General features: G+C 53.1%; 12 protein-coding genes across 12 annotated transcripts; 8 read left to right on the top strand and 4 right to left on the bottom strand.

Annotated features, from left to right (window-relative positions):
* Positions 1–52: 52 nt before the first annotated feature.
* SAICODRAFT_35361 (RNA polymerase II transcription factor B subunit 2) lies at positions 53–1,503 on the top strand (the record flags this gene model as incomplete). The annotated part of the gene is made up of 2 exons (XM_019168419.1): positions 53–88; positions 139–1,503. 2 exons carry the CDS (start codon positions 53–55, stop codon positions 1,501–1,503), a joined length of 1,401 nt encoding a protein of 466 aa, XP_019023790.1.
* A 199-nt stretch (positions 1,504–1,702) lies between these two features.
* SAICODRAFT_125816 (Homogentisate 1,2-dioxygenase) lies at positions 1,703–3,682 on the bottom strand. Its single transcript, XM_019165388.1, has one exon. The coding sequence runs from the start codon at positions 3,348–3,350 to the stop codon at positions 1,902–1,904; it is 1,449 nt and encodes a 482-aa protein (XP_019023789.1). The 5' UTR covers positions 3,351–3,682; the 3' UTR covers positions 1,703–1,901.
* Positions 3,683–8,482: 4,800 nt separating this feature from the next.
* Positions 8,483–11,710, top strand: SAICODRAFT_7715 (uncharacterized protein; the record flags this gene model as incomplete). Its single annotated transcript, XM_019171048.1, has 1 exon — positions 8,483–11,710. The coding sequence occupies one exon, from the start codon at positions 8,483–8,485 to the stop codon at positions 11,708–11,710; it is 3,228 nt and encodes a 1,075-aa protein (XP_019023788.1).
* Positions 11,711–12,029: 319 nt separating this feature from the next.
* On the top strand, positions 12,030–13,059 carry SAICODRAFT_19474 (uncharacterized protein). Its single transcript, XM_019166107.1, has 4 exons — positions 12,030–12,176; positions 12,231–12,808; positions 12,867–12,939; positions 12,993–13,059. Exons 1-4 carry the CDS (start codon positions 12,097–12,099, stop codon positions 13,039–13,041), a joined length of 780 nt encoding a protein of 259 aa, XP_019023787.1. The 5' UTR covers positions 12,030–12,096; the 3' UTR covers positions 13,042–13,059.
* Positions 12,998–13,903, bottom strand: SAICODRAFT_19473 (uncharacterized protein). The gene is made up of 3 exons (XM_019166106.1): positions 13,732–13,903; positions 13,618–13,681; positions 12,998–13,561 (listed from the first exon to the last, which is right to left on the bottom strand). The coding sequence occupies exons 1-3, from the start codon at positions 13,858–13,860 to the stop codon at positions 13,146–13,148; spliced, it is 609 nt and encodes a 202-aa protein (XP_019023786.1). The 5' UTR covers positions 13,861–13,903; the 3' UTR covers positions 12,998–13,145.
* Positions 13,904–14,161: 258 nt separating this feature from the next.
* Positions 14,162–14,626, top strand: SAICODRAFT_30508 (uncharacterized protein). The gene has a single exon (XM_019167694.1). The coding sequence runs from the start codon at positions 14,267–14,269 to the stop codon at positions 14,486–14,488; it is 222 nt and encodes a 73-aa protein (XP_019023785.1). The 5' UTR covers positions 14,162–14,266; the 3' UTR covers positions 14,489–14,626.
* Positions 14,627–14,740: 114 nt separating this feature from the next.
* Positions 14,741–18,270, bottom strand: SAICODRAFT_71511 (uncharacterized protein). The gene is made up of 4 exons (XM_019170689.1): positions 17,744–18,270; positions 17,611–17,683; positions 17,136–17,544; positions 14,741–17,057 (listed from the first exon to the last, which is right to left on the bottom strand). Exons 1-4 carry the CDS (start codon positions 17,773–17,775, stop codon positions 14,755–14,757), a joined length of 2,817 nt encoding a protein of 938 aa, XP_019023784.1. The 5' UTR covers positions 17,776–18,270; the 3' UTR covers positions 14,741–14,754.
* SAICODRAFT_30505 (uncharacterized protein) lies at positions 17,974–18,270 on the top strand. The gene has a single exon (XM_019167693.1). The coding sequence runs from the start codon at positions 18,009–18,011 to the stop codon at positions 18,222–18,224; it is 216 nt and encodes a 71-aa protein (XP_019023783.1). The 5' UTR covers positions 17,974–18,008; the 3' UTR covers positions 18,225–18,270.
* A 1,982-nt stretch (positions 18,271–20,252) lies between these two features.
* Positions 20,253–21,209, bottom strand: SAICODRAFT_57565 (chitinase; the record flags this gene model as incomplete). Its single annotated transcript, XM_019169546.1, has 1 exon — positions 20,253–21,209. A coding segment is annotated over one exon (957 nt), but the record flags the coding sequence as incomplete, so codon positions are not given.
* A 694-nt stretch (positions 21,210–21,903) lies between these two features.
* Positions 21,904–23,259, top strand: SAICODRAFT_35354 (FMN-linked oxidoreductase; the record flags this gene model as incomplete). Its single annotated transcript, XM_019168418.1, has 1 exon — positions 21,904–23,259. The coding sequence occupies one exon, from the start codon at positions 21,904–21,906 to the stop codon at positions 23,257–23,259; it is 1,356 nt and encodes a 451-aa protein (XP_019023781.1).
* A 351-nt stretch (positions 23,260–23,610) lies between these two features.
* On the top strand, positions 23,611–25,042 carry SAICODRAFT_71508 (alcohol dehydrogenase). The gene is made up of 4 exons (XM_019170687.1): positions 23,611–23,673; positions 23,733–23,820; positions 23,878–23,969; positions 24,029–25,042. Exons 1-4 carry the CDS (start codon positions 23,639–23,641, stop codon positions 24,963–24,965), a joined length of 1,152 nt encoding a protein of 383 aa, XP_019023780.1. The 5' UTR covers positions 23,611–23,638; the 3' UTR covers positions 24,966–25,042.
* Positions 25,043–25,161: 119 nt separating this feature from the next.
* Positions 25,162–25,601, top strand: SAICODRAFT_19469 (uncharacterized protein). The gene is made up of 2 exons (XM_019166105.1): positions 25,162–25,467; positions 25,520–25,601. Exons 1-2 carry the CDS (start codon positions 25,268–25,270, stop codon positions 25,539–25,541), a joined length of 222 nt encoding a protein of 73 aa, XP_019023779.1. The 5' UTR covers positions 25,162–25,267; the 3' UTR covers positions 25,542–25,601.
* The last annotated feature ends 1,422 nt before the right edge of the window (positions 25,602–27,023 follow it).

Below are 27,023 nucleotides of genomic sequence, written 5' to 3'. Positions count from 1 at the left end.
TCATCTCCAAACACAGCTCCTCGACCGGTATACCAGATAAGTCGACTCCTGGATGTCAAGCAAGACGCTAGACTTCAAGACCAGCATTGTACTGTTTTGGCATTCTACCCGTGGTGATTTAGGCTAACTGATTCCCAGAACGATTACCTGGAAGGCTTGCCTGCACCGGTGTTCTCCCGCTTGTACCAAAAACCTGCAACATGCTTGGCTATATTTCGACTCTTGCCCAACCTTGCAAAGCATTTTGTCATGAGTACGCTTTACAATGATGCACCAGTACAAGTCAGAGATATCGATGCATGGGTGGAGCCAGGAAGCAAGAGACAGCAGAACAACGCCCTGGAAAAGCTGAAGAAGATGCATGTGTACAAGGAGCATAAAGGAGAAGTGACAATGAACCTGGCATTTCGGACAAATTTCCGCACTGCGTTGACTGGTGGGGGCGACCACAAGTCATTTGGAGTACCATGCAATACAGCCGACAACAACGCAGTGACAGTTGAGTTCCTGGACAGGCATGCGACAGAGCAGTGGGAGATGATTCTACATTTCATGGTCAATACTCCAATGGACAGAATGCCTGGAGATGGTGTGGTGCGGTTGCTGGAGAAGAGTGGGTTGATGGAAGGTAATCCTCTGAGGAAAGAGACAATGAGCATCACGAATGCGGGTTTCCAGTTCCTGCTGCAGGATGTGAATGCGCAAATATGGGCACTATTATTGCAGTATCTGACTGTTGCAGAAGAGTTGGAGATGGATCCAGTTGAGGTGTTACACTTCCTCTTCATGCTTGGATCACTGGAGCTCGGCCAGGATTATTCTACCGATTTCCTAACTCCGACACAGAAGATCATGCTGGAGGATCTTCGAGACTATGGCGTCGTCTATCAACGAAAGAGCACGTCGCGGAGATTCTATCCAACTCGATTGGCCACAACTCTAACAGCACATGCTGGACATTGGAAACGTCCAGCTGCCAGCCTTCAAGGTGCACTATCAGCAAAACCAGATCCAGGCTCAGAAAGCGGATTCATTGTGCTGGAGACAAACTACAAGGTATACGCATATACGAATTCACCACTTCAGATTGCCGTTCTTCAACTTTTCGTGAATCTGAAGGCACGTTTCCCGAACATGGTCACAGGCATCATCTCTCGCGATTCTATTCTGGAGGCCTTGAAGAACGGCATCACCGCCGACCAGATCATTCAGTACTTGACCACACACGCACATCCTCAAATGCGAAAACAACAGCCTCTGCTGCCGCCTAGTGTTGTGGATCAGATACGGCTATGGGAGCTGGATAAGAATCGTATACGGGCAAGTGAAGGGTGGCTGTGGCATGACTTTGCCTCAACAAACGATTATGAGTTTGTGCTCAAGTATGGAAAGGATCTGGGTGTTGTGCTGTGGGAAAATGCCGCAACAAGACGGTTTTACGTATCAGATGCTGGGAACGCCAGTATAAAGACGTACATCTCGCGAAATCGCAAAAAGGATTGAGGTATCAGGCCAGGCCGAGGGAAGTCATGAATCATGATATGACTATCGCCGTCGGTATTCCGGGTGCGTGAGAATAAGAAGCGTGACCTCTAGAGACATGGCAGGCAGGATGACCGCAAGCAAACGCTCCGGTCAGAACGATCGAGCACCATCTTCTGCAGCGTAGACGGGTGAATCAGCCGTGTGGATATGACGCTGGGGAATTCCTATCGCAGCTGCGGTTATGTGCGGTACGGCAGCGATGAAGAAATGAACGTTTTCACATCGAGCCTGGGACCAAAGTCGGGCTAAAGAAATATATGGTTTCGATAAAGTATCCAAACATCACCTACCTAACCTTCGGTTATCAATACACCTTTCACCCGCACATATCCTACACGTCCCCTTACCATCCGTGCTCACTCCGCAGCCCCCTTCTCCTCCAACCCCTCCTCCTTCATCACCTTCTCAAAGTTACTAACCAAATCATCCCACATCCTCGGATCATGCTCATGCTTCTTCTCACTCTTCATCCCCCAGTCCGTAATCACCAACGCCCGACTCGTCTCAAACATAAACGCAATCGTACCCTCACTGATCTTCATCGCTCCCAAGGGTGCCTCCGTCGCCCCTTTGAATTCTTCGTACGCGACACCGTGGGGGGTACAACCTGTTTCGAAGGATGCGCCGCCGGGAGCAAATTCGTCGGAGCGACCGCCGTAAGAGCCATAGATCAGGCCCATGAGTTCGGAGGCGGTGTTGCGGTGGTAGTAAGGGGGGCGGTAGGTGTTTGAGGCTACATCCCAGCGGGGGGAAAAGATGAGGAAGTCTGTCAATGGCGCAGCCGGGTCCCTGGACTTCGCTGTCAACACGGTGAAGATGGAGGGATCGATGTGGTCGACGGAGATGGATCCAACGTTGACGAACTTGGTCAGGTCGTACTTGTACGGAACATAGTTTCCGTGCCAGGCGACGACATCGTACGGACTATGGCCTTGCGTGGAATGAAACCACTTCCCGGCGACTTTGTACACAATCTTCCATTCTCCCGGGTTGACCTCATACCTGGCCTTCGGCACCAAAAAGTCCCTCGGGTTCGCAAGCCCGTTCGCACCCAATGGCCCCAACTCGGGTAACTCGTAATGCGAACCCCAGATCTCGAGGATATACCCACGTGTGGGACCCTCGACATTAACACTAAACCTGATTCCACGTTGGATGACACAGATCTCACCGGGTTGGACGTAGAGACACCCGAACTCGGTTTGGATGTCGAGGGCGCCTTCCTGGGCTACGATGAGCATGTCACCGTCAGAGTTGACGAAGGAGGTCTTGGCGGGGGACATGGATGTGTTGCAGGTGAAGATATGGGTCGCCAGTCCTTCGCGAAGGGTGGGTTCGCCTGAACCGGCGAGGGTGCGGAGACCGTGGACAAAGTCGACTTTTTCGTCGTCGGAGGGCATGTCGAAAGGCGTCCAAGCCAACTGCGTGGGCGAGACGTGAACCTTCGGGTTGAGCGGCAAGAAACAGGACTCGGTCTCCGGCGCATCCGTCATATCCTTGAACCCCTGATGCGCAACAGCAGGCCTCATGCGATACAACCACGCCTTCTGGTTCTGCGCCCTTGGGGCAATAAACGCCGTTCCGGTGATCTGCTCGGCGTAGAGTCCATACTTGACATTCTGAGGGCTGTTTTGGCCACGGGGGAGGGTACCAGGAATCGCTTCGGATTCAAAGTGGTTACCGAAGCCGGAGTAGTAGGTGTACGGGTCGTTGGGAGCGACGGGGGAGGCGGACTGGGTGTCGGTGAAGTGGAAGGTTTTGCTGTCGAACTTGGTTGACTTGGTAGATTGACCGGCGCCGGGCATTGTGAGTGATCTGATCAGGTACTTGGTTGATCTTGGGTATGGGATGGAGGGCCATGGCGAGGCCTTTATACGAGGGAGGTGGAGAGCCGAAATGGACTGACGTGTGATCAGCTTCGGTAATTGTGGAGGAAACTGCCGACGTGAGCTTTCGGCAGGGTCATGCACGGCCGGCTGTGGGGCACCGGCTGCGGTAGATGTGCGTCGGCTACGAGAGCCCCCTTTAGCCAGGGACCAGGATAGGGTGTCCGTGCCTGGTTCTCACGCTCTGTACTCAGTCAGACCCTCAACGCACTACATACCACACCAACGACGAAATAAAAATAGCATCTAACCTTTGATAATCAGTAAGGTCATTTGTTTTGTCAAACCCAATTGATTCAGATACTCCTGGCCAGGCCTCCAACCCCATTTTGATGGTTGTTGGCAACCCGGACTCAGAGCCAACCTCATTCAACTCCTCCGGAAGTACCTCGTCGCACTTCCCTTTTCTCCTCTCGTCTATCTACGGCTCCTCGGCTCTCTCATCGGTCCTCCAACTCGCTTTCCTTGGTGTTGGCCCCTACCGATGAACGGCGTACATCCCCTCCCACCGCTACTTAGGCGGGATCACAATGCCCCTCAAGCACCCCAGCGGATGACAACGGCATTATTGTCTCTGTTCTTCAACAAGTTCTTACTACTGCAAGCTGTCACGCTTTGGAGGTGGCTGGGTTATCATTTAGTCCCAACGACTCTCGTTGGACTCTTTCGAGGATGCTATGTATTGCACTTAAGGCTAATCCCTCTCACTACTTCAACTTAGACGAATGTTTCCACGCATTCATCCGCATTCCTGCTTGCTCACACTCCCATACTGGGTCAGACATTCCTCTTCCGGACGCCACGGCACCAGTACTGGGCCCAAACAATGCCCTCATCCTTCCCTCTTCCCCCAGGTCCTCATTGGATGGCACGGTTTCTCCCAGAGACAGGCTATTGCTTGACCTCTGTAAAGATTCTGATGTCATCGTACTCGTCTCGACTCAATCTCTGTGGATGCTGTTTGAGGCCTCCCAGATGGGAAGCTCCACTCTTTCTTCAATAAACTTCAGGATAGCGGCTCAGTCCCCTCTGCTTGGGACTTTGGCGCTATTATCCCGCTCCCCCCAAAAGGTGACCTACATAATCCTGCCAACTACAAGGGGATTACTCTCCTTTCTGTGGTTAGGAAGATCTTTACTGCCTTCCTAAATGGCGGAGTCTGACGCTGGGCTGACTCTTTCCTCCCGGACGCGCAGAACGGGTTTAGACGGGGCCGTAGGACTACTGAACAATCTGTCCATCCTCTGGGCCCTGTCCGACGTCTCTCAGTCTGAAAAGAAGGCTCTGCATGTTGCTTTTATCGATTTGGTCAGAGCCTTTGATACCATCGACAGGGACCTTTTGATGGCCAAGATCCGCTTTCTCGGGGGTGCGGGGAGGATCATTGATTCCGTTGCCGCCCTCTATACCAATACTACCAGTGTGGTTCGCTCTTCCGGGGGGGACTCCCCTGTGTTCTACTACGATCATGGAGTAGTTCAAGGTGACCCCCTCTCACCCACCCTCTTTGCTATCTCTCTTGCCGATCTATGGTTCCCTTCCAGGGCACACTCTCCAGCCCTCACTGGGCTCAAGGTCCCATGCTTGTTACTGGCTGACGACATTGCTCTTTTCTCTCATTCTGAAGCTGGACTGCAGGCTCTACTAGACTCTCTCGCGACCTTCTGTTCACAATGGAGGTTGTTAATCAATGGAGACAAGTCCAAGGTCCTGTATTTTCCCGGTCTGTCGTCTACTACAAGAAACCCGGTTAGAGTTTACGTCGACAGGTCCTCTCCTCCATTGACGGTGGTTGAGGACTCCGTTTACGTCGGGGTGGTACAGCCAAAAGCAAAAGTCCTGCGAATCGCGCGAGAATCAGCGACACACTACCACCAAAGGGCGCGGGTAGACATAAAACTCAACAAATCTCTCCATGTACAAAGTCAGAGCTGCAGGTCAAGAGATCATAAGATTCGCAAGGGTAATCTACGTCTTCTTGTAGTCCAAGCTGCACGCGCCATATGCTGTGAGGCAAGATTTCTTGCCTTTTGCTTCCGTCGTATCTACGTTACAGGGACACGTGCATGACATCGCATGATGCGTAACACTGGATTGACGTGCAGCAAACGATGCAGGCGGAGATGTTAGGGTATGAGCAGAAGTCCAACGTCATTCTACAGCTGTCCTAATTGAAACCTGCTCCTAAGACTCCTTGGCCATGGAGTTTGGACGCGTTTTGTAATCTCCCGTTGTCGACGAATGTGCGGGGGTGCATTCAGCTTTGCGCGCGATTCGCATGACTTTTGCGTTTGGCTGTAGTCTCAGCTTCAAGGCTGTGGAATTCCAGTTCCCACTGTCGGAGAGGCCTCGCGAAAGCCAGGCAGACTCTTCTTTCCATTCATGCTCTGCACCATACGGTTGGTCCACTCCTCCCTAGGGTCTACATGCGGTTATACCATGCCCTGGTGGAACCGTACTTGATCTATGGTGTGGTTGTCATGTTTGACGGGCCGTTACGGGTTGATTTCGACGTGTTACATAGGACTGCTATGCGGACTGCTGCTGGGGTTTCACCCAGATCTGTGACTGCTCCGCTTTACTATGGCATGGCTGGATATAGACTACCTCTGGTCTTTGCCGGGCGATCGACTTACCAGTAAAGGCTATTTCGCTTCTCAGACCATTGTGCACGAAGGTCGTGGTGGGAGGTTCTCTTCCACCCGTAAGCGCCTTCAGACCCTTGGCGTCGACCTCCTCTCGCTGGTTCCCTTTCGTTCTCTTGTTCAGCTGAATGCGGAGAAAAAGGTTTGTTCTACCTATGCCGCAGCGGTGAGTCGCTTTAGCCGACTCTCCCACCTAGACTGCGCTCCATTCTCCACACCCGTCAGACCCCACCCGTATGTCTTCCTGCCGTTCACAAGGGCGCAGGCTATGGCAAGACTTCGGTTGTCGTCTCATAATCTGGCTATCCAAATGGGTCGTCACTTTGGACTGTCCAGGGAGGACCGGGTGTGTGTGCCGTGCCAGCAGCGCCGCTACAAGGACTATCTAGAGACAGAAATCCACGCTCTTCTCCTGTGCCCCTCCATTGAACCGCGCAAGCTCAGCCTGGAGTTCCTGGACAAGTTGTCCAGCTTGAAAGGGAATTGGGCGGAGTTAGTTACCTCTTTTTGACAAGCTCTGCTGTGGGATCACCACTCTGCAGAGATGCTTTACAAATCCCTCATAGAGTCTCGTACTCCTCCTCTTGTCTCTGTCCTCTCTGTCTGGGTTCGTTCAGTGCCTTGCGGTGCTGATCTTCGGACTCTGGGCAGGGAAGGGGTAGGTTCTTATAAGTGTTGGTTCTTTGCTTATTTTTGTTTTTTCTTCTAGTGCCTTCGGCCGTTTCCCTAGCATAGCTAGTCCGCTGTGGGCGCCCTATTTCGTAATGGGCTTAGCCCAGGCACCATGCATATTTTTAAGGGTGTATAAGGTTCGCTCTCTTAGTTGCTCTTTACCAATACTACTGTTCTGGCTTATACCTTTTCTAGCCTACTCACCCTCACCGCTTACAGAGCCTAATCTGGCGAACTGCAATTGGGTCCTGATCATTCCACACCCCTAAATCTTCATTTCACACCCCAGCGCACTCACAATTCCAAAGATATCTCAACAGCCATTGAACTTGGGAATACGGTAAGAGCGTAGAGAGATAGAGAGTAACTTTGTGAATATCCTGATACCTTTAACTCGCAGATTTCACTCCACCAGCTGCTGTACTCTGCCAAATACTGCTGAGATGTGATGTGCAGATTTAGGCATATATGCGCTGTGCCACACCAGCCGCGCTGAGAGGTGAGAAACAGTTGGTATCTTCTCCCAGGAACCTTCAAATCCGAATTTGAAGGTGGGAACGGATTCAGAGGACTTTTATCAATCTATATACTCTCTACCCTCCGAGATCCGATTTGTGGTTGGCGAGATATCCTGAGTTTTTTGTTGGCGCTGGGGTGTGAAATGAAGAAAATGGGGTGTGGAATGATCAAGACCCCTGCAATTTTGTGTTTTAACACACACACACGCACGCTAGCCTTCCACGGCCACGCAGGCGCGCCACGAGCTCCAGAGCATGGAGGGAGGACTTCGAGGGATCGTCGTCAACGTTCAAGCTTGGCTTGGCTGAGTGTATCTTCCGACCTTCCGTATACGAGGAGGGGTGAGGTGAACTTGTGAACATGTGATCGCGGACACGGAGCCTCGCTCGGCTTGGAGTTCGCTTACGGAGGGGGTGGTCCGTGCACCTAAGACCGCGGCCGAGGATTCGACCTCGAGGGTTGGCATGGAGTTAGGCGGAGGTTTGTGTCTCTCCGCCGGAATTGGGATTAGAGTTGCGTCCGCGACCGGAAATGTTGCTGCGTGGTACATAGGACATCGAAGCGTGCGAGGAGGCTCACGAAGGATATGAAGAGAGTGGACCGTTGAACGTGAACCTACGAGTACTGTAGACAGATAGCGAACTTCAATTGAGAGATGACAGGAAACGGAGAATTTCGTTCCCTTTCGAGGAGTGTTACGGTGGCACTGCCTGAGACAACCGCAGCATCCAGATCAGACCACTCTAACGCACCCAAATGAAAGAGGTCGACCCACCCTCAGAAAAACATCACCTCCATCAAATCTGCTCGCACTCAACAACGACCGACATTCCGCAAAATCATACGAGCATACTCCCCCGATCGTCCCGGTTCTCACCTTATACACCAATCCTTACTTCCCTTTGCTCCTTCCTACACGTACGGCCGTCCCGCATTACCGTTCGTTATAGGCGATCACGCCGCTTTGTTCGCCTCGCCCGAATTTACAATTTCCCAGCTTTTTCGACGAGGCAGCATCTATCGTAACTAGATATGGATTCGTCCCGTCACCAGCAGGATCCCTTCTCTTACAATTGCAATCCGTCATCCCAACGTGTTCACCACACCCACCATCACAATCACAACCATCACCAACATCATTCTAAATCGGCTTCTTCATCTCATTCGCACCATTCGGCCGGTGAAGCAGATTTTCAATTGCAATCTCCAGAACAGATGGTCGATTTCCTGAATCGACTCGATAACCAGTATTCTTCCGGTGCGGACAGCTCTCCACCGCAGTTGTCGTCTACATCGATCTCGCCCAGCTCGGCTCAGTACGATTTCGATCCGACGATGTTTACCGGGGATCCTACGATGGCAGGACTTTACGACAACACCGTCCAAGACGCCTGGGCCGTTCCAGTCGACACGATGCCGATGCAGCGTCCGCAAGACGTCAACGTCAACAAGTCCATGATCCCACAACAAATGCCAACAATGAACTACACCTTCCAACCCCCCCGCTACGACACCTTCGACCACGACGAAAACCATGGCCTCCAACCCGCTTTCGATCCCCAACTCTCAGCCGAAGCGCAGCAATCTATGTCGCAGTTCAACTTCGGACAGCAAGCGGGGATATACGATATGCCCCAACCCGGACACGAGCAATCTATTCCCCAACAAGCCGCGGCTGCTGTGCCGGAAGCGATCTTCCAACGACAACAATTGGATTTGAATTGGCAGCCTCAGTTTAACAATAACGGGGGACAAGGACAAGGACAACAACAGGGAAACTCGCAGCACTATCCTTCGCCGCCAATGCACCCATTCAAGCGCCGCAAGTCTTCGGCACCGAGCCCGCTCGCGAGTGCCGGCGTAGCTTTCAGTGGTGGGTATCTGCATCACTCGTCACCACCCCTCGTATCACCCCGCGACGACCGTGCTCCGCCCTTCCCGAACAGCAATGCGAGTACTTGTCAATTACCCAGCCCAGTTCAAGGACCCCACTCTCCTCTTGAAGTCGACCGTCCGGGAACGTCTATGTCCTCCATGGCCAGCAACCAGACGACCTCTACCGTCCCCGCCAAGCGTACCAGCGACGCTTCCACCGCCGTTGCTGACGACGATTACGAGACTCCTTTCTATACGACTACTGTTGAGAAGAAGGAAGGCTCTAAGGGCGGCAAGGGGGCTGAGAACGCGAAGGCAAAGTTGAACAGCTCTTTGAAACCCAAGAAGACAGCACATAACATGATCGAAAAACGCTACCGTACGAACCTTAACGACAAAATCGGCGCACTCCGTGATGCTGTCCCCGCTCTCCGCTGTGCCGGCATCGGCGGCTCCGGTTCTTTGTCTGACGCCGAATTGGACCCTGACCTCGATGGCTTGGCGCCCGCGCAGAAGTTGAATAAAGCTACGGTGTTGTCGAAGGCTACGGAGTATATCTACCATCTCGAGGCGAGGAATAAGCAGTTACAAGATGAGGTTAGGAGGATGAGGGATTACTTGAGTGCGCAGGCTGCTGCTGCTCAGGCACAACAGCAGGTTATTCAGAGGAAGAGGACGATGGTGCCAGGTCAGGGCGTGCCGGGTATGCATCTGCACCAGCAGCATCCTCATGCGCACCCCCACCAGCAGCAGCACCCTCAGCACCAACCGCCGGACGAGCCCCGTGGTCATCGTCAAAGGTCGAGTGGTGGGTATATGTCCAAGGTCATGGTTGGCTCGATGGCGGGTATGATGGTTATGGGCGGCGCTGGACAATTCGGCGCACACCCTGACCAGGGCGGCGTCCCCGTCCACGGACAGCAACACTCCGCCCGTGGTCTCGCTGCGCTTCCCGGATTCCTCCGTCTCGGATCTGGGAATGCTGGGTTTATGTCGGCTGTTACGCTCAGGAGTTTGAGTGGATGGTCGACGTATGACGCTTTTATGTTGGGGTTGAAGGTGTTGTTGGTGGTTGGGGCTGTTACGTATATTCTAAACCCTGCATTCTTTGATCGCGAGGAGAAGGATAAGAATAAGGGTGTTGTGGCGCAGAAGCAGAGGACTAGGACTGTTACCGGTACCGAGACTGCTGCTGCTGTTGGCGAGAAGACGAGCCCGGCTGTTAGCTCGCCGCTTTGTGTGAGGCAGAAAGCGTTCGAGACGGCGTTGCAGACGGTGTATATGCCGCCTGCCGGTGCTAGGCTTCCGATCTGCACGGCGATGTTGACGAAGTTTTGTAAGGCTTTGTTGTGTATGACGTGTGGACATGAGGTTTTCCAGACCCTGGCTGGCTTGAACGAGTCTGAGGATTTGATGCGGATTAGCGCGTGGGAGCGTGCGTTGGATGCGCAGCTTGCTGGTGGTGATTCGAAAATCAATCGTGCGCGCCTCGCGTTCTCGTTTTTCTCTTCGTTGACCTTGCCTCCGAGTGCGAGTCGTTGTATGCTCCAGGCTCTTCATATCCAGGTCTTGCTGCACGGAGTCACGCCTGAGTCTTTGGCGAGGAAGTTGAGTGCGCATTTCTGGAAGAAGGCGAGGGCTGTTTTGGTGGCTGCTGGGGATGAGGAGGTGTTGCCGGAGCATATCAAGAACTTGCTGGTTGAATATAACAGCGCTGAGATCTTCACTCCTGAGGTTGTAAGGAGGGCCTATGGGCTTGCTTCTGGACACATTCTCGACGAGGATGAGGTCGAGGAGGCTGATGAGAACATGGACTTCGTTGTCGAGGATGACGCTGCCAAGTCCCCTCTCGACGCATTGGCCGCTTGGTCTTCGTGCATGATCGCCCGTAAGGTCCTCAAGGCTGCGTTCGTCGCGAAGGAAAAAGATGCGGACAAGGAGATGATGGAGGAACTGAAGGATGAACTTGAGGTCGCTCTGGAGATCGCGCCGCCCAACTCTGCTGCTCTCAGGACCGGGTTGCTTACCAAGGCTTTGGTTTACCCCGATGCTGAGGGTGCTTCTTTGAGGGACGCCATGAAGGCTTGGTATGATAACTTGCCCATGAACGCTAAGGTTGAAGAAGAGGAGGCTCTTCTTATCATGCCTTCTACTCAGATCACTACGGATGCACGTGTCGGTCTTCGTTGCGCCATGGTTCTCTGGCTTCTTCAGTCCGATGAACCTGGTAAAGCTAAGCGCGCTGCCAACATCTTCCGTGAGGTCAAGTGGAAGTCTTCTTCCGAGGACCGTGGAGGTTTGCTCGGTATCTTGGCTGCTTGGAAGGCGTTGTCTGCATTGGAGGCTCAGCCCTCTGCCATCAGGTCCGAGCGTGCGGTCTTGACCACGGAGAAGATCGCCGCAAGCATCAGGATTTGGATCGGTGGTGCCGAAGCCGACAAAGTCGGTCTTTCCTTGAACACTAGAAAAGAGATCATCGCACACTGCGTGAGGGTTTTGGATGCCGGAGCGGAGTCGGGGTACGAGAGTGCGGAACCTGCGAAGGGTCTTGGACTTATTGAGGGTTAAACGGAGGCGGGGGAACATTTTTGATGGGCCGTACGGGCTTTTATTCATGGTTATCTTTCTTTTTTGATTTCATACGACACGTTTCCTTAGATTCCATTTTATACCATCAGAGTTTTGCGTTCGTGCGGACTTGAGTTCGCCAGTTATCCCTTCAAAAGGTTTGTCTCTTCTCATCACTGCCTGCTCCATCCTACGAACCATATTAACCTTCAGTCTTCTCCGTCTTCTCTGTCTTCTCCTGCTTGAGCTTACGGTTAAGCTTCGGCTGTTGGTTCCCGTCGGTGCACGGCCCCTCAATTGCCATGCAGACCGATAACACCCGCGATAAACTTTTGGGGATCAACACAAACGGGAATCCAACCCAATCCAATCAACTCACAGCTGTAATGACAATGAAAGGAGACGAACTCGCGATCTTCCGCAAGATGCTCACCGTCACCGACGGCCGAGACAAGACCCTGAAATGGTAAGTCCTTCTTGCGGCATCGAAGCGCTGAACAGTCCAGCTTACAGCGCATAGTATCCAATACTTCTGCAAGCTCCTCGTCTGGGCATTCCTTAACAGACCAGGGAATAAGACAAGTAATCGTCTTTTGTTGCGCGATAGCCTCAAGCCACTCATTACCCAGCTGTCCACTACGCGAAAGGTTATCCGGTTAGGACATGTGTTGGAACCTATCTCCGAACTGAGTGATATTTTGCGTGCTTTCAAATCATATCAACTTAATGAGAAGGACGCGGGCTCAAAGCGGAACCCGCTCCTGACATTGGCATTCGTGCACACCCTCCTAAGCATCTCGAACGACGTCCTGGACGACATCTACTGTCTCGGCCGCGTCGGCGTATTCAGAAAGGAAGTCAGAGACTGGGCGGACATCTGGGCGAACCGAGCATGGTTCACTGGTACTTTGTTCGATCTACGACTGAACTTCCATTCACAAGCGAAGTTGGCGGCGAAGGTCGAGGCGAAGAGACAGATATTGATGGAGCAGAAAGTTAGTGATGAGGAGTATTCGAAGCAGATGGGTGCGTTGCAGAATGAGCTGTTTTGGGTGAGGATGAGTGGGTACAAGTTACTCTGTGATTGTGGATTCTCGGGTATGTCAATTGAGCCTCGAAATGTTCGACCCAGTGTAGCGGCTAACTTGACGAATAGCATACGATGTTTTCCACTGGAAGTTCACAGAGGGTTACCAACATTCTCTGGGATTCATGTCCGGAGTCCTGAGGTTCGTTGTGCACGCATATAGTCCGAAACATGATGCTGACAACATTCCAATAGCTTCAGCAAGATCTTCGCAAAGACGACAAAGGCTGTGCGGGCACAGTAATATTCCTAGATCCTGGGTATAGAAAATCAAGAAGCGACCCTTTCGGACGCCCAAACCAAACGCCGTATCCCAATGATTCTACGACAACCTGCGCATACAGCACTCTAAAATTGCCCATCGTCACCGACGAAGCCCAGGATTTCTCTCAATCCCATGTTTTCGACCTGCAGCGTCTCAATCACGATATCCGGATCCACTCTCGTCTCCTCAGCATACGCATGCCGTAGCATATTCCCAATCGCAGAGATTCTTTCCTGATCCTGCATGGCCTGTTGTTGAAACTCCGTGTTCTCCTGCCGTGCCTTTGCCAACTGCTCCCGATAATCTCGATGAAGACCGAGAATTGTCTCGTTTGCGTTGTGAGCGTACTCTCGTAACTTCGCGACCATGATTTCCATCCCGGTTTCGTATTGTCCGGCTAGACGAAGGAGGTCGTCGTTTTCTTTGCGGAGGGTTCGGTTCTCTTGTTGGAGGACTGTTCGTTCGCGGACGAGTTCGCCGTTGTCTTGTGGTTCTGCGCCTGTACGAAAACCGTCAGTCTTGGTCCGTTGGAATCATGCTTTGACGGGATCGTACCTTCAACTCCGTTTACTCCAGGGAACACATGTCCATTCGTAGTAGCGGGGTCCGCTAGTTCAGACTGTAGGTACCGTCAGCTTCGTCTACCTGGGTTGAAGTTCAAGAGCCTACCCTCAACGCATCCGCTTCCGCCCGTAACATAGCCGTGGCCTCGCGGTTGGCTGCCAATTGCTCACCGAGTTCGCCTACTAGGGCATATAGCCGCTGAAGGGAGTTGTCATTCGACACGGCGGACACCATGATTGACGTCTACTTGGTGTTTTGGAAGTCGTATGGTGTTGTGGGGTGCCGCAAGCCGACGTCGTTCCTGGCATGCAGGCTATCCAAATGTCGGTTCGACAAGCAATGTCGTCCAGGTTGCCTTGATGAACCTGAGCGTACGAGCAGTTTACATTCAGAAACGATGACTACAATCGACAGCGTTCATGTTGACTTCATGAGACTGGCGCTGGAGGAAGCCAAGAAGTGCGAACCAACACCAACAGCGTTCTGTGTTGGCTGTCTCATCGTCCAAAACGGCCGAGTTCTTTCCACTGGGTATTCCCGCGAGTTGCCAGGGAATACACATGCTGAACAATGTGCGCTGGAGAAACTACTTTCAGCATGGGCAGGTTCACTACCGAAAGGACTGGACCTGTATACCACAATGGAGCCATGTTCAGAACGGCTAAGTGGAAATAAACCATGCACTGACCGGATACTGGATTATGGGAAGGAGGTATTTAACTCTGTGTATCTTGGCGTGAAAGAGCCAAGTGACTTTGTGGAGTGCAAGGGTGTGAGAAAGTTGAAGGATGCGGGGATTCAGGTGGTGCATGTGCAGGGATTGGAGGAAGAGTGCCTAGAAGTTGCGCGAAAGGGTCATTGAAATGACGAGCATTCAATGGATCGGAGAATAGACGACATGTTCAAATGAGCATGGGAAATGGCCAGGATCATGGGCACAACTTTCCGCGATGGACGTTGACGCAGTCGCAGAGAATACCAAAACTGTTCTATTTCATACTCATAAACTACTCAAAGGTAACGAACGCCGTCCTAGGCCTATCAATCACAAGTTCTTCTCAGCATACTCTTACATAACCCTTCACTTCACTTGCCAAACATCCCTTTACTTTCAGTTCGCCACATCCATTATTGACTGACCTGCATCTCAACACCCCACATCGCCTCCCCAGTCTTGCCGTTCACCTGCCCATTGACCTGTCCACTGACCTGCCCGTTGACCTGCGGACCATTATGTTCCTCATGCCTAATCCTCTTTCCGGGCCTAGGACCTCCTCCATCCCAGATCACGTCTGGACTGCTCGGGGGATCATCATCGTCGTCCCTTGGTCGTACGGTACCCATGTGAGATGACTGGACAGTACTCATATGAGACGACTGTCTTGGTGCAGGTGCGCCCATCAACGTCGACGCAGTCGGAGCACCATCGACGACGACAGGATCCCAATTCGGCACACCTGTCGGAGCCTGGTTCACGACCGGTGCAGACGGGAATGCAGCACCGTCGAGTGCCATGCCCAACTGTGCTGGATTAGGCCCTTGATGGGCATTTTGTTGGTTCTGCACAACAGCGGGAGCAGTCCCAAACAGCGGCTCCTGACCATTCTCAATACTAGCCAAGAAAGCCTCGAGATCGCTATCATCGTACGCCAACCTACTCGTCGGGGAATTCCTGCTAGATGGCCAATCAATGAAGTCGAGCTCGGTTTGCGTCAGGTGCGCAAACCCAGCCTTCGGACTTCCAGGTCGAGTATTCGGTCTAGTAGACCCACGAGATGCCGCAATGGCGATAGACTTATTCGACTGGAACGGCACGAAGTTCGCGAGCTGGGCAGGCGTGGGAAGGATAGACTGAGGATGCTGTCCAACCGCCGTAGGCGCAATCTGCGGATATGGCTGTAACCCAGCCAACGCCGCAGTGGGAAGCGCAGGTTGCTGTGGTGGCACAGCATACGCAGCCTGCTGGTTTCTAGGGACGGCAAAGACAGCACCTGCAGCCTTTTCTAACAACTCCGAGCGCTTCTTCGCGTTCGTACTCGTGGCATGCAAACGACGAAGGCGGTTCAGACACTTTTCGATATGCTGCCTCGTCTCATCCATAATGGGTCCCTCGCCGTATGTCAGCGCACCGTAAAGAAGCATCATGCCGTTCGTCCACAACACGTATCCCTGGGACAAACAAAACGTAAAGGGACTTCTGTTCTCAGCGAGTCTATCCAGCAACGCCACAACACTACGCGAACTCTCGAGCACGATGTTTAGACACGCTTGCTCCCAGGGATCCTCCTGCTGCTGAGCCTTCTGAATCGCAGTAGGGTTGAGACCGCCATTGATAATCGGCGGACTACTAACCGAGTTCGAATTGCGTCCAGAGATGACAGGGCGATGGATCAGCGTGCGGGTATAGTGGTAACCAAGACCCAGAAAAGCCGCACGAGAATGCATCCCCGGCCTCGATCCCGTCGCTTCCATCGGGTTAAGCGGAAACTGCAGACTCGGGATAAGTCCTTTCCTCCACGCCTCTAATTCCCCATCCAAAGCACGCAACTTCGAGTGCGGCTGATGCGACTGTCCATACAAGTTCTCGATAACGTTGCTCAACACCCTCGCTAATCTCGCCAACGCCAATGCTGCAGAGATCCTAGTACTGGATCCAGGCATGTGGTAAAACGAGGTCTCGCCAACATACTCATCATCGATATCAGCCGGTAGCTCGGTCTCGATGTCCTTTACCCTGAGCGCCTTCGGTAAACCAAGCAATGCGGAACAGAAAGTCTCCATCACGAACACACTCCAAAACGTTCTCTTCCTCATCTCCCTCGCCAGGGGGTTCAACCCAAATCGCTTAGGATCACGGTGCAACCCGAGCTGAAGCGCAGTACTCACCGCGGCATTCTTATACCTCCAAAGCGTCGTCGCGTCATGCTGCGTAAACAGATACAAACACGCCAACGTCAATGCTTGTACCGAGTCCAGTGCGGGTCGGTGTTCGATTTGGTGGATGTATGTCAAACTCTGCTGGTAGTATTTGGCGTGATCATCCGGGTTCTCTCCCGTTTCGACGGCGAGGTCGTGCGAGCTGATGGCGAACACGAGGTACAGGTGCGCTAACCAGCATGGGTCAGTACACGGTGCGCCGCGGGCGTAGAGCGCTTCGTAAGTCTTGAAAAAGGTCGGTTTGTGAAGGAGTGGAAAGAGGGGCTGCCAATTTTGGAAATAAGACTGGACGAGTTGATCCGCGAAGGCACGGGGCGGGAGAACAGGCAATCCATCATGGAACGAGTTCCGGCGAGCGATGGCGGACGAGGAAGGCGGAGGAAGATGTACCACCGGCGCATTATTCGCAACAATGATATCCGCAGACAACAATAACGCATCCTCGACTTTCAAGTCGAAACTCCGTAGCTCCAACAACTTCTTCCTCAGTATCTCTGTATGACTTCATTAGTATTCCCGTCTCATGACCAATAGATACGAGCGAAAATGCTCCGTGCGAACTGCGAACTCACCAATGAAATACCGTCCAGATGACGAACCCATATAACACCCCTCATCCTCATCGTTCAAAATCAGGCGATTCACCTCACCAACAATATAATACGTCTCATCATCCTCCGTCCCCACACCGCCCAGATTCCCACCCGCTCCACCCTCCACGAATGCACCATCCCCGACAACCGATCCCGGTGCGCCCTCCGCAATCGATCCCGTCCGTACGAGACCCTGCATTGTCTCGTCTTTCGCGTGGAGCTGGTTCTTGACATCGCGGAGGTCTTTCTCGAGTTCGCGGACGCGTTGTTCGAGGGATTCGGTGTAGCCGCGGGGGAAGGCGCGTCGGGAGAGTTTGTCGCTTGTGCGGCATTCGAAGCCGACGTTTTCGCATTGGGTGCAGCTTGGTCGTTTACCGTCGCACTTGATCTGGTTGGCATCGTGTCAGCGCTCGTGTTCCGGCCGCGATGCCGTGGAGGTGAAGAGTGATCATACCTTTTTGTTTCGACAGCGATCGCAAGCTTGCGCTATTCGGCCAACGCCGCCATGTCCAACTTTAATTATTTTCCTGTAACGCGAGCTGCTGTCAGTTTGTCTGTAAAACGTCCTCAAGGCGCCTAACCCATACCACGGCTGCCCGTCTTCTGGTGAATCCTCCATCCTAGCTATGTCCTCCGTCGATGGTTTCGACTGGATCTCGAGTCCTCCGTGGTTCCGATGTTGTTGTTGGGGGCCCCACTAGATTAATACCGGTCTTTCGCTTGTCGCTGTCGCTAACCGGGGTCCGTTCCCGCGATCTGCACTCCGTTGGGTGTGTTGGGTATCGTCACGAGGTCCGGCGATGTGGATGTGTCCAGGTGACCTTTCGTCACGATTTGATCCGGTCGATATATATGAGTACTCCGGGGGCGGGGTCGTGTCTGATGTTGGTGGTGGTGTCGGGATACGGGCCTTTTTCGTTTAAAGGCAGTCTGCAGCACATCGCACATCGAGAAAGCTGCCCGGTGTGGGGGGTTGTGGCGCGCACGAGTACAACCACCACCGACATCGAATGGAGGGACCAACATGGCGATGGCGAATGGGACTTGAAGGAATTGCCGAGCTGCTGATGATGCTATGATCGTCGTCTACGCTCCCTCCCTCCCTCTCCAGATCTACACCTAAGGGGACTCCCTGCGTAAGTCGCTCACCGTACCCAAGTCTCAAATCGCAAATCCCTTGTTCGGTTTTTCCGGCCCGTCCTTTCGCTCAATCGTCGTGCTCCTGCCACACCACACTTGACCCTCCCCACATTCATTTCCCCGAAATCCGCTGAGACAGAGCGAATCCCCCCGTGATCCAACGACGCAACGACTTTCTCCATTCGTCCGTGTTCATGCCAAAGTACATGCTCCTTGAATTGACGGTGGAGGCTCAGCTCATACATAACGTGCAAAAAAGCTTGAGGGCTCCCCGTGAATCTCGACCTCCTCCCACTCTGCCCGGGCCTAGCGTGTCTCGGCGTCTGTGCTGACAAATCAAAAAGGGGAACGGAACGACTGGCGGAGACTAAGAGCACAGGGCATGACGAAGTCGGAGGTGTGTGGCACGCTCTAAGTGTGCTTCAGCTGCGTTCATGCTCCAGTGAGTGCAATTGCGTAGAAAACTAGGCGTCGGAGTTCCTCCTCCGAGGACTTCGAACCCTCGAGTTTGAGAGACTCGTGAGTGTGGGGGTGGATTTGGCTTTTGGCTTACGGGTTAAGTAAGCTTCACATCCGTCGATCTGGGGTAAGAACACATAAGCATGACGATATTCATCTGGAATGCGCTGCCGATGTTCAGTCATGCTTAACCGAGGCTCAGCCGGTCGTGGCCTCACACCCTTCAACATCTCGAACGAACATTTTCATTTCGTTTGTGCGAAGGCTCAGCATTTTCATTTCATTTTCGTAGGTGTGTATATCGCGTGGTGCGAGCAGAAATAAAGACAGCAGATCGCATTACTATTGGCCCACGGGAATGTGATGGAAGAATGGTCGGGATCGTAATATGTGTAGGGGCTTGCTTTGCTTCGGTGATGAGAAGTGGGGTAAAGACACACACTCCGAATCCGTGTCTCCTCCGGGTGAGATCGACATCGAGACCGCTCAGTCGGCCGTGAATCCGGAATTCGTCAACAGGTCTCGGAGCGTGATCAAAATGGATTCAGCAAGCAGATGCGCAAGCCTAAGTTTGTTTGCAATTGAGGGTATCAGATTTTGCTAAGATAAACGTACTGTAAGTCAAGATGCTATATGTCAACGAATATGTCGAAAGAGTGTCGTGTGCGAAAAGAACGCCGGTAAACCAAAAGAATGTGTCCTGTATCCAACCCCCGTCCCATCCGTCCCAAATATCCAAAAGAATGTGATGTCCTGCACCTCAGGAGCTGCTTCAGCCGCTCATAGAAATCCCAGATCGAAAAGATCAAAAAGCACACCGGCGTGCACAAAAAAGAAGCGGATAAAAAGTCCCAATAAATATACTCCCGTCATCGATTGTGATGCACCCCTCATCAAAAGACCTTATGCCCTCTTATGATGCACATGTCCCCTCCTCCTCCCCCCATCCCTCTTCTCCACACTCCCACTCAACCCCAACCTGCTCAACGCATCCCCCTCCGTATCACAAGCAACAACAACCCCCTCCCCAGCCGGTAACGCCCAACAACTCGTTCCAGCGGGACACGCATGAGCGACCCATACCCCACCCACACACTGCGCAAAAGAGCCATCGCTCAGACAGGTTTGCGTGTCGAGGGAGGAGTCGCAGGGGGACGAGGGGGAGAGGGCGGAGTAGAGGGTGTTGAGGGCTACGGCGAGGGGGGTACCGGTTAAGCCTGCGGTTTCGACTGCGGAGGCCGAGGTGGTGGTGGTGGTCGAAGAAGGAGCGGGGTAGGTGGTGGTGACGGTGGTGATGGAGGAAGTGTATGTGTCGGAGGGGAGGTTGTAAGCGATACTGCTTGCCTCGACCGTGGCACTGCTCGCCGGGACGACATACGACGTGGCCAACGTAGTCTGCTGCACCGTGGCACTCCCAGCCGCCGTGGTCGCATCAAGCAAAGACGCAATGCGCGACGCCTTCACGACGGCCGAGCTCACCGCCGCGCTCGCACTCGCACGCGCCGCCGTCGAATCACCCAGCGCAGCCTTCGCAGCCTGACAAAAATTCAACCCATCAGACCCCGTGTTTGCCCATGCTTGTGAGACATCCCACATCATAACACCACCAAACGCAGTCTCGCTCTTCACGCTCGCGATAATGGTAGCGAGGGTAGCGGGATCGACATACCCCGATCCAGCCGCCGCGCTCGAGGCCGGGACACCGACATACACCTTCGCATCCGGATTCACGGAGGTTGTCGTTGCCCAATTTTGCCACGAGTCGAAGTTGAAAGCGGAAGTCCCCACACGACAAGGGTTATTGTAGAATTGGACTAACACCAAGTCGAACCACGCGTTGTCCAGGGCGTCGCCGAGCCATTCGTCTGGGTATACACACTGTGGGGCGCCGGAGATGAGGTATTGCTTGGACGTGTCCGATTCGTAGTTTTTGCGCATTTGGGTGACGAAGGCCGCGTACCCGTTGGATGATCCCTGCTCGATATCGAGGTCGAAGCCATCGACGACTGCGGAGCCGAAGGGGCGGTAGGTCGAGGAAGTGGTGGATGGTCCGAAGGTTGACCACATCGAGTCCGCAAAGCTCTCAGCTTGCGCGTCCGAGTCGAACCCGTACGCTCCAATCGCGCCACCGAGGGAGAGGAGGACGGCTTTTCCGTTGGATTGGCAACTTTGGATATCCGCCGCAATCTCAGAACATGTAAGGCCATCCCCTACACTCCCCGCGCACGCACCCGCGAAATTGAGTTCAGGCAGATCGTTCGTGCCAAAGAATGTCGTGAGGAAGGAGAGGACGATGGCGTCGACCGAGGGGTCTGCGCAGTATGTCGCGAGGGAGGATTGGGAGCCGGCGGAGGCTTGGCCCCAGTAGACGATGTTGTTGTTGTTTGCGGAGGAGTCGAAGGCGGTGACGGCGCCCAAAAGGACGGTGGTGATTGCGAAGAGTTGCGCGAACATTTTGGTGGGAGCACAGCTCTAGATGCCAATTGCAATTGCGGTTGCGTATGCGAAGAAGAACTCGGGCCTGCCGAGTGGAAAGTGTGATTGTCCGTCCGTATCAAACAGCTGGTTGAAAGACCGCAGAGGGAGGCGGGTCGCAACCCATCCTTATAGGTGGCCCGTGCGCCGTCAAAGCGCTTCGAGGCCTTTGTGATCACAGCCATGGCGCCGCAACGCGTCTTTGTGCGTGTGACAGCTCGAGCAAGGGTCCCTTCATCTCCTGCAACACTCCCTTCGTTCGCCGTGATCGCTGTCAGGGCTGGGTGAGTTTGTGTGAAGGGAAGGTAAGGAGGGCGACTCTTTGTGCGTCTGGAATTGGGGAGTGCATGGCTGTGCAGGTGGCCCGTGCGTCGTCGACGCATGCCTGAACTTTATTTGGGTTGGGGTAAAGCACCGAACGTCAAACTACCCGGAAGAGGAAGGGCCCAATTGACTTGAAGATGGGATGACAGCCTGTCTCTGGAAAAGCCGGATCTCGCGGTCTTGCAACTGCCGGGTGAGCAGCGCGGCAGATCTGCCGAGCACTAGCGTCGCCTTACAAATCAGTTGCACCGTAATCATTCACAGCGTCATACATCTCAAAAATGTAACTCCTCCTCGAGCTCCTCTCTCGTCTCCACCATCACCAACATCCACCAACCACAGATCAAAGATGCCCGAACGCTACTCCGCCGAAGAAGTCGACCCCTCCATCCTCGGCGAATCCATCACATTCCCCTTCTCGGGTAAGACGGCCCCAAACCGCTTCATGAAAGCGCCCATGACCGAGCGTCTCTGCTCCTGGTCCAACACTGACCCCCGTGCCCGCGGCGTCCCCGACGACCGCTACATCAACCTCTACAAAAACTGGGGAGAGGGCCAGATTGGTTGCATTATCTCCGGTAACATCATCGTTGATTACGAGAACCTCGAGGCGGCCGGCAACCCCATCTTAGCGGAGGACCATGATGGACGTTTACAGAAGTTTAAGGAGGTGGCAAAAGCTGCGAAGGCTCATGGATCTTTGCTCGTTGGGCAGATCTCGCATGCGGGAAGGCAGGTGGAGGATACCATTCAACCCTACCCCGTCTCCGCATCCGATGTCCAGCTCAAAGAAACGATGGGTATGTCGTTCGCGAAACCCACGCCCCTCACCGAAGCCGGTATCAAGGACGTCGTCAACAAATTCGCCACGACGGCGGAGTTGATGCACAAAGCCGGCTTCGACGGGATCCAGTTGCATGGTGCGCATGGGTATTTGATCGCGCAGTTCTTGGCCAACACCACCAACAAACGTACCGATAAATATGGTGGGTCACTCGAGAACCGCTCTAGAATCATCTTCGAGATCATCGACGAGATTAAGAGGCGCATCACCGACCCTTCTTTTATCTTGTCCATCAAACTCAACTCTGTCGAATTCCAATCCGGAGGATTCGAGACGAGCGAGTGTGCTGCACTTTGTCAATCCCTCGAAGCCGCTGGCGTGGACTTTATCGATCTCTCCGGCGGTACCTATGAGGAGTTAGCGTTCGAGCACAAGAGAGAGAGCACCAAGAAGCGCGAAGCATTCTTCCTCGAATTCGCGGATGAGATTCGTCCGTTGCTCAAGAAGACAATCATTTACGTCACCGGTGGATTCCGTACCGTTCCCGCGATGGTGCACGCCGTCTCCTCAGGTTCCTGCCACGGAATCGGTCTCGGCCGCCCTCTTACCGCCGAGCCATTCCTCTGTCGCGACATCCTCTCCGGATCCGTCAACGCTTGTCTCAACAACAAGCTCCCCTCGGACATGGGTATGCAAATTGTCGGCGCAGGATCCCAGATCACTGAAATCGCGGCCGGGAAGGAGCCGTTTGATTCGAGTGATGAGAAGGTCGTTGAGAGGTTCTTGGAGGAGTGTGGGAAGGCGTTTGCGGCGATGGCGGAACAGAAGGAGAAGACGGCTGGGTTCCCGGTTTTTGAGTATGGGGGTGTTACGGGGGGACAGGTTCCTGGGTATGCAGCGGCTGAGGTTGCGAACAATTAAGTGGCCATAGCCATATAGTAGGCCTAGGTATGATATATACAGAAGAGGGTAGACGGTGTGGGAGAGTCTAGAGGAGTTGTACGATTATATACAGGAGAATTGACATCGATACGGTCATACCCTCCAGCCGCCCAGCCGCAGATACAGAGTCAAGCAAGGCCTGGAAAAGCCACCCCAACGCATTTGCATTGCTTACAAACTGTCATCCTTCTACAGTCATCTTCGGCGGAAAAATTTGACACTGTCCTTCCAAAGCTTCTTCTTACTCCCCGCTAGCTCGAACCTTACTAAGCACGCAGGGTGTGACGTCCTGTATCACCCCGCTGCATAAGACCTGCTCGCAAAGAACCTCCAAGGTTAAATCAAACCATATCGAAAAATGTCTGTTCAGCCTAGCGAGTTCGAGGGAAAGACGTATGTGCACTCCGTTGAGGACTGGGATCGAGGGATCGAAGGCTGACTTAGTGGGGTAGTATTACCTGTAAGGCTGCTATTGCCTGGGGTCCTGGAGAGGACTTGAGTGTTGAGGATGTTGAGGTTGCTCCTCCTAAGGCTAACGAGGTGTGTTGGATTGAATCGATGGGGGTTGGGAATCTTGGCTGACTTTTGCGCAAACAGGTCCGTATCAAGATCCTGTACACCGGTGTCTGCCACACCGACGCCTACACTCTCTCTGGCAAGGACCCAGAGGGTGCTTTCCCCGTGATCTGGTAGATCCCTTTCTACTGTTCTTCATTCTGATGAAACATAACTGACGAGAGTTCTACAGCGGTCACGAAGGTGGAGGAGTCGTTGAGTCCATCGGTGAGGGCGTCACCAACGTCAAGCCCGGAGACTTCGTCATCCCCCTCTACACCCCCGAATGCCGTGAATGCAAGTTCTGCAAGTCCGGAAAGACCAACCTCTGTGGTAAAATCCGTGCTACCCAGGGTAAGGGTGTCATGCCCGACGGTACCTCCCGCTTCCGTGCCCGTGGTAAGGATATCTTGCACTACATGGGTACCTCGACTTTCTCCCAGTACACCGTCGTTGCCGATATTTCTGTCGTCGCTGTCAACCCTGCGGCGCCTTTGGACAAGGTCTGTTTGTTGGGATGTGGTATTACTACTGGATACGGTGCTGCGACCCGCACTGCTAAGGTCGAAAAAGGCGCTTCTGTCGCTGTTTTCGGAGTTGGATGTGTCGGTCTTTCCGTTGTCCAGGGTGCTGTTGCCCAAGGCGCTGGCCGCATCATCGCTGTTGACACCAACAACGACAAGAAGGAGTGGGCCGAGAAGTTCGGTGCCACTGACTTCGTTAACCCTACCGAGTTGGGTGACAAGTCCATCGTTGACAAATTGATCGAGATGACTGATGGTGGATGTGACTACACCTTCGACTGCACTGGTAACGTCAACGTTATGAGGAGCGCTTTGGAGGCTTGCCACAAGGGATGGGGACAGTCCATCGTTATCGGTGTCGCTGCTGCTGGACAAGAGATCTCTACCCGCCCATTCCAGCTCGTTACTGGACGTGTCTGGAGGGGATCTGCTTTCGGTGGTGTCAAGGGCCGTACTGAGTTGCCCGAGATCGTCGATGCTTACATGAGGAAGGAGCTCATGGTTGACGAGTTCGTCACCCACAACAAGACCTTGGCTGAGATCAACGACGCTTTCCACGTCATGCACTCTGGCTCTTGCGTCCGTTGTGTCGTTGACATGCAGTAAAAAGTCGTTGTTAACGTTGCGGTCGTGGATGGGCATTTTTGGACGTGGTAAAGATACGAGTATAGTGTGAAACGTAGTGTACGAGAGCATGAATTGTACTGTATTTTATCCCTAGATCTGCCTGTTCAAACGTCCTGTCCATTGAAGCTTCGCTGTCGAACGTCGGAAGTCGTGATGAATGACGTAAACCACCAGGCAACCTGCCATCATCATCACAGAAGTTCGCGCGACCCATGATATAAGAGGACCAGAGTCAACCTCCATCGATCCTCTATCAACCAATATCACTACTACTATCCACAATGTCCGCCGCTGAGACCAAGTCCGACGCTTTCAACTACCAGATGTCTGGTTCCCAGACCAACCCCACCTCCAGACATGAAGTCCACGATGCCTTGATCGGTGAGGTCAAGGACACTGAACCTAAGTCTCAGAAGAAGGCTTTCGATGAGTCTTTCGATAAGGAGGATGCTGCTGAGGTTGCTAAGAAGGGAGACTATGAGTAAGATCACGCGAGGAGTATTGCGGAGACTGTGCTGACTCGGATGTTGCAGCGGTACCTACCACAAGGACTAAGGGAAGTCAGAAGTGGACAGTACGAGACTGGAGGTAACTGCATTTGATGAGTGTATGAGTATTAGCATCTGTACGCCATAGCTGGGTTGTGGGTATGGAGTGCGAAGTTCTGGGCATATACGATAAGGATGAGGTATGGAGTAATACACATCTATTTCGAAACTCGATGTTTGCTTCACGCTGAGAACGCCTACGGGCTCCGGTAGAGTGCGACCAGTCCTCCTTCTTTGGTCGATCAGACTTTGCTGCGAGAGTAGAAACGCGGGACGGGCAACGCGAAGGTTTCCGCAAATCAACCTGGTATGGTATTGAGCGAGATTGAGCATGATGCGCAGCTGCTCTGAGCGATTTTTGTACGTACCATGTCCGTTGCCAAAGAAAACCTCTGGACCTGCACGCAGACCAAACCTCGGGCACATCAGGCTCGTGCCGCTTATCCAACCATACAACTGAAAACACATATGGCAGATGCCAAGTACAACTCAGATATTGGAAGGGACTTAGTTCTGTACCACTGTAATCTATACTTCAACCTCCATTGAGGTGCACTTAAAGTTGTGGATCATGGCTGCGACCGAGTACTTCAACATGAGCATGTTTCTCACGGCCTCGGGCTCGGCGGTGACTGTGACGCTGACAAACGTCTGATGAAGTGCATGCTCGGTGCTTGAATGTATGAAACCGGGCGATGAGTGCCTTTTAATACTTGTGGACTTTCCTTTAGAGGGCGTCATTCTTTGCCAGTACGGTTGTGATGGATGTTGAGGACGATAAGGTAAGCTTCCCACGACGTGATATAATTGCAAGATACGATGACGAGCGTGGGTCGTTCAGGGTCTTCCTCCTTCCTTGAAATTTCTCACCAAACAGAGCCAGCCGACCTCAGTAACTGGGGTCGGTAGCTGTGCATATGACACTCCCTTCCTCTCTGATCTCCCTCTGATCTCTCAATGGTCCTCAACATGCACATATCTGTGAGAAGCTTTGACCTACTCTCAGTTGCAATACAGCTGGTTGCAAAATGCTTGTCGTAACTTTCCCATGTGCGCGCGAATCGCAAACTCCATATGACAAAAACCCCTAAAACAACATAGATAAAGGCCTCGGAGGTCGAGTAAGGGTTCAAACTGATCATACCTATCCTTAGCAATCACGTGGTGCCACCGGTTTTGGGCCATAAGGCCTCCCTCAGTCGCTTCATGCTGAAAAGGTGATTTCAGGTTTAAGAAAGAAACGGACCCTGGAAGCCACTAAGGATGCAGCTCCGGGTTCCATGAGATAGAGGGAGCTTGGATGAGCAAGCTCTACGTGTGGTTTCTTTGATTCTAACAGTTTTTGAGGTTTGTGGGTCCAGAGAGTGTTTTCGTTGCTTTCATGCATGCTCATGCAACATCATGCACCTATGCCGAAACCTTTCTTAATGTCACAACTCTATGAGAGACTGTACTACACGCGTTTTGAGGACATCTATCGATTCCTTAG

This window comes from Saitoella complicata (assembly GCF_001661265.1).
Source record: "Saitoella complicata NRRL Y-17804 unplaced genomic scaffold SAICOscaffold_13, whole genome shotgun sequence".
Taxonomy (NCBI): Eukaryota; Fungi; Ascomycota; class Saitoellomycetes; order Saitoellales; family Saitoellaceae; genus Saitoella; species Saitoella complicata.
This window is presented reverse-complemented; position numbering and strand designations above follow the sequence as displayed.

Bases quoted from the DNA above. Each gene is read 5' to 3' on its own strand.
- SAICODRAFT_19473 (XM_019166106.1), bottom strand. From the start codon at position 13,860: ATGGTGTCCGCCGTGTCGAATGACAACTCCCTTCAGCGGCTATATGCC. The intron at 13,682-13,731 runs GTAGGCTCTTGA...CGGTACCTACAG, and splicing joins CGGAAGCGGATGCGTTGAGG to TCTGAACTAGCGGACCCCGC. The intron at 13,562-13,617 runs GTACGATCCCGT...GTTTTCGTACAG, and splicing joins TGGAGTAAACGGAGTTGAAG to GCGCAGAACCACAAGACAAC.
- SAICODRAFT_71511 (XM_019170689.1), bottom strand. From the start codon at position 17,775: ATGGAGGATTCACCAGAAGACGGGCAGCCGTG. The intron at 17,684-17,743 runs GTATGGGTTAGG...CTCGCGTTACAG, and splicing joins CCAGAAGACGGGCAGCCGTG to GAAAATAATTAAAGTTGGAC. The intron at 17,545-17,610 runs GTATGATCACTC...GATGCCAACCAG, and splicing joins ATCGCTGTCGAAACAAAAAG to ATCAAGTGCGACGGTAAACG.
- SAICODRAFT_30505 (XM_019167693.1), top strand. From the start codon at position 18,009: ATGAGTACTCCGGGGGCGGGGTCGTGTCTGATGTTGGTGGTGGTGTCG.
- SAICODRAFT_125816 (XM_019165388.1), bottom strand. From the start codon at position 3,350: ATGCCCGGCGCCGGTCAATCTACCAAGTCAACCAAGTTCGACAGCAAA.
- SAICODRAFT_71508 (XM_019170687.1), top strand. From the start codon at position 23,639: ATGTCTGTTCAGCCTAGCGAGTTCGAGGGAAAGAC. The intron at 23,821-23,877 runs GTGTGTTGGATT...TTGCGCAAACAG, and splicing joins CTCCTCCTAAGGCTAACGAG to GTCCGTATCAAGATCCTGTA. The intron at 23,970-24,028 runs GTAGATCCCTTT...AGAGTTCTACAG, and splicing joins GGTGCTTTCCCCGTGATCTG to CGGTCACGAAGGTGGAGGAG.
- SAICODRAFT_19474 (XM_019166107.1), top strand. From the start codon at position 12,097: ATGACAATGAAAGGAGACGAACTCGCGATCTTCCGCAAGATGCTCACC. The intron at 12,809-12,866 runs GTATGTCAATTG...CTTGACGAATAG, and splicing joins CTGTGATTGTGGATTCTCGG to CATACGATGTTTTCCACTGG. The intron at 12,940-12,992 runs GTTCGTTGTGCA...ACATTCCAATAG, and splicing joins TTCATGTCCGGAGTCCTGAG to CTTCAGCAAGATCTTCGCAA.
- SAICODRAFT_19469 (XM_019166105.1), top strand. From the start codon at position 25,268: ATGTCCGCCGCTGAGACCAAGTCCGACGCTTTCAACTACCAGATGTCT. The intron at 25,468-25,519 runs GTAAGATCACGC...CGGATGTTGCAG, and splicing joins GCTAAGAAGGGAGACTATGA to CGGTACCTACCACAAGGACT.
- SAICODRAFT_30508 (XM_019167694.1), top strand. From the start codon at position 14,267: ATGGAGCCATGTTCAGAACGGCTAAGTGGAAATAAACCATGCACTGAC.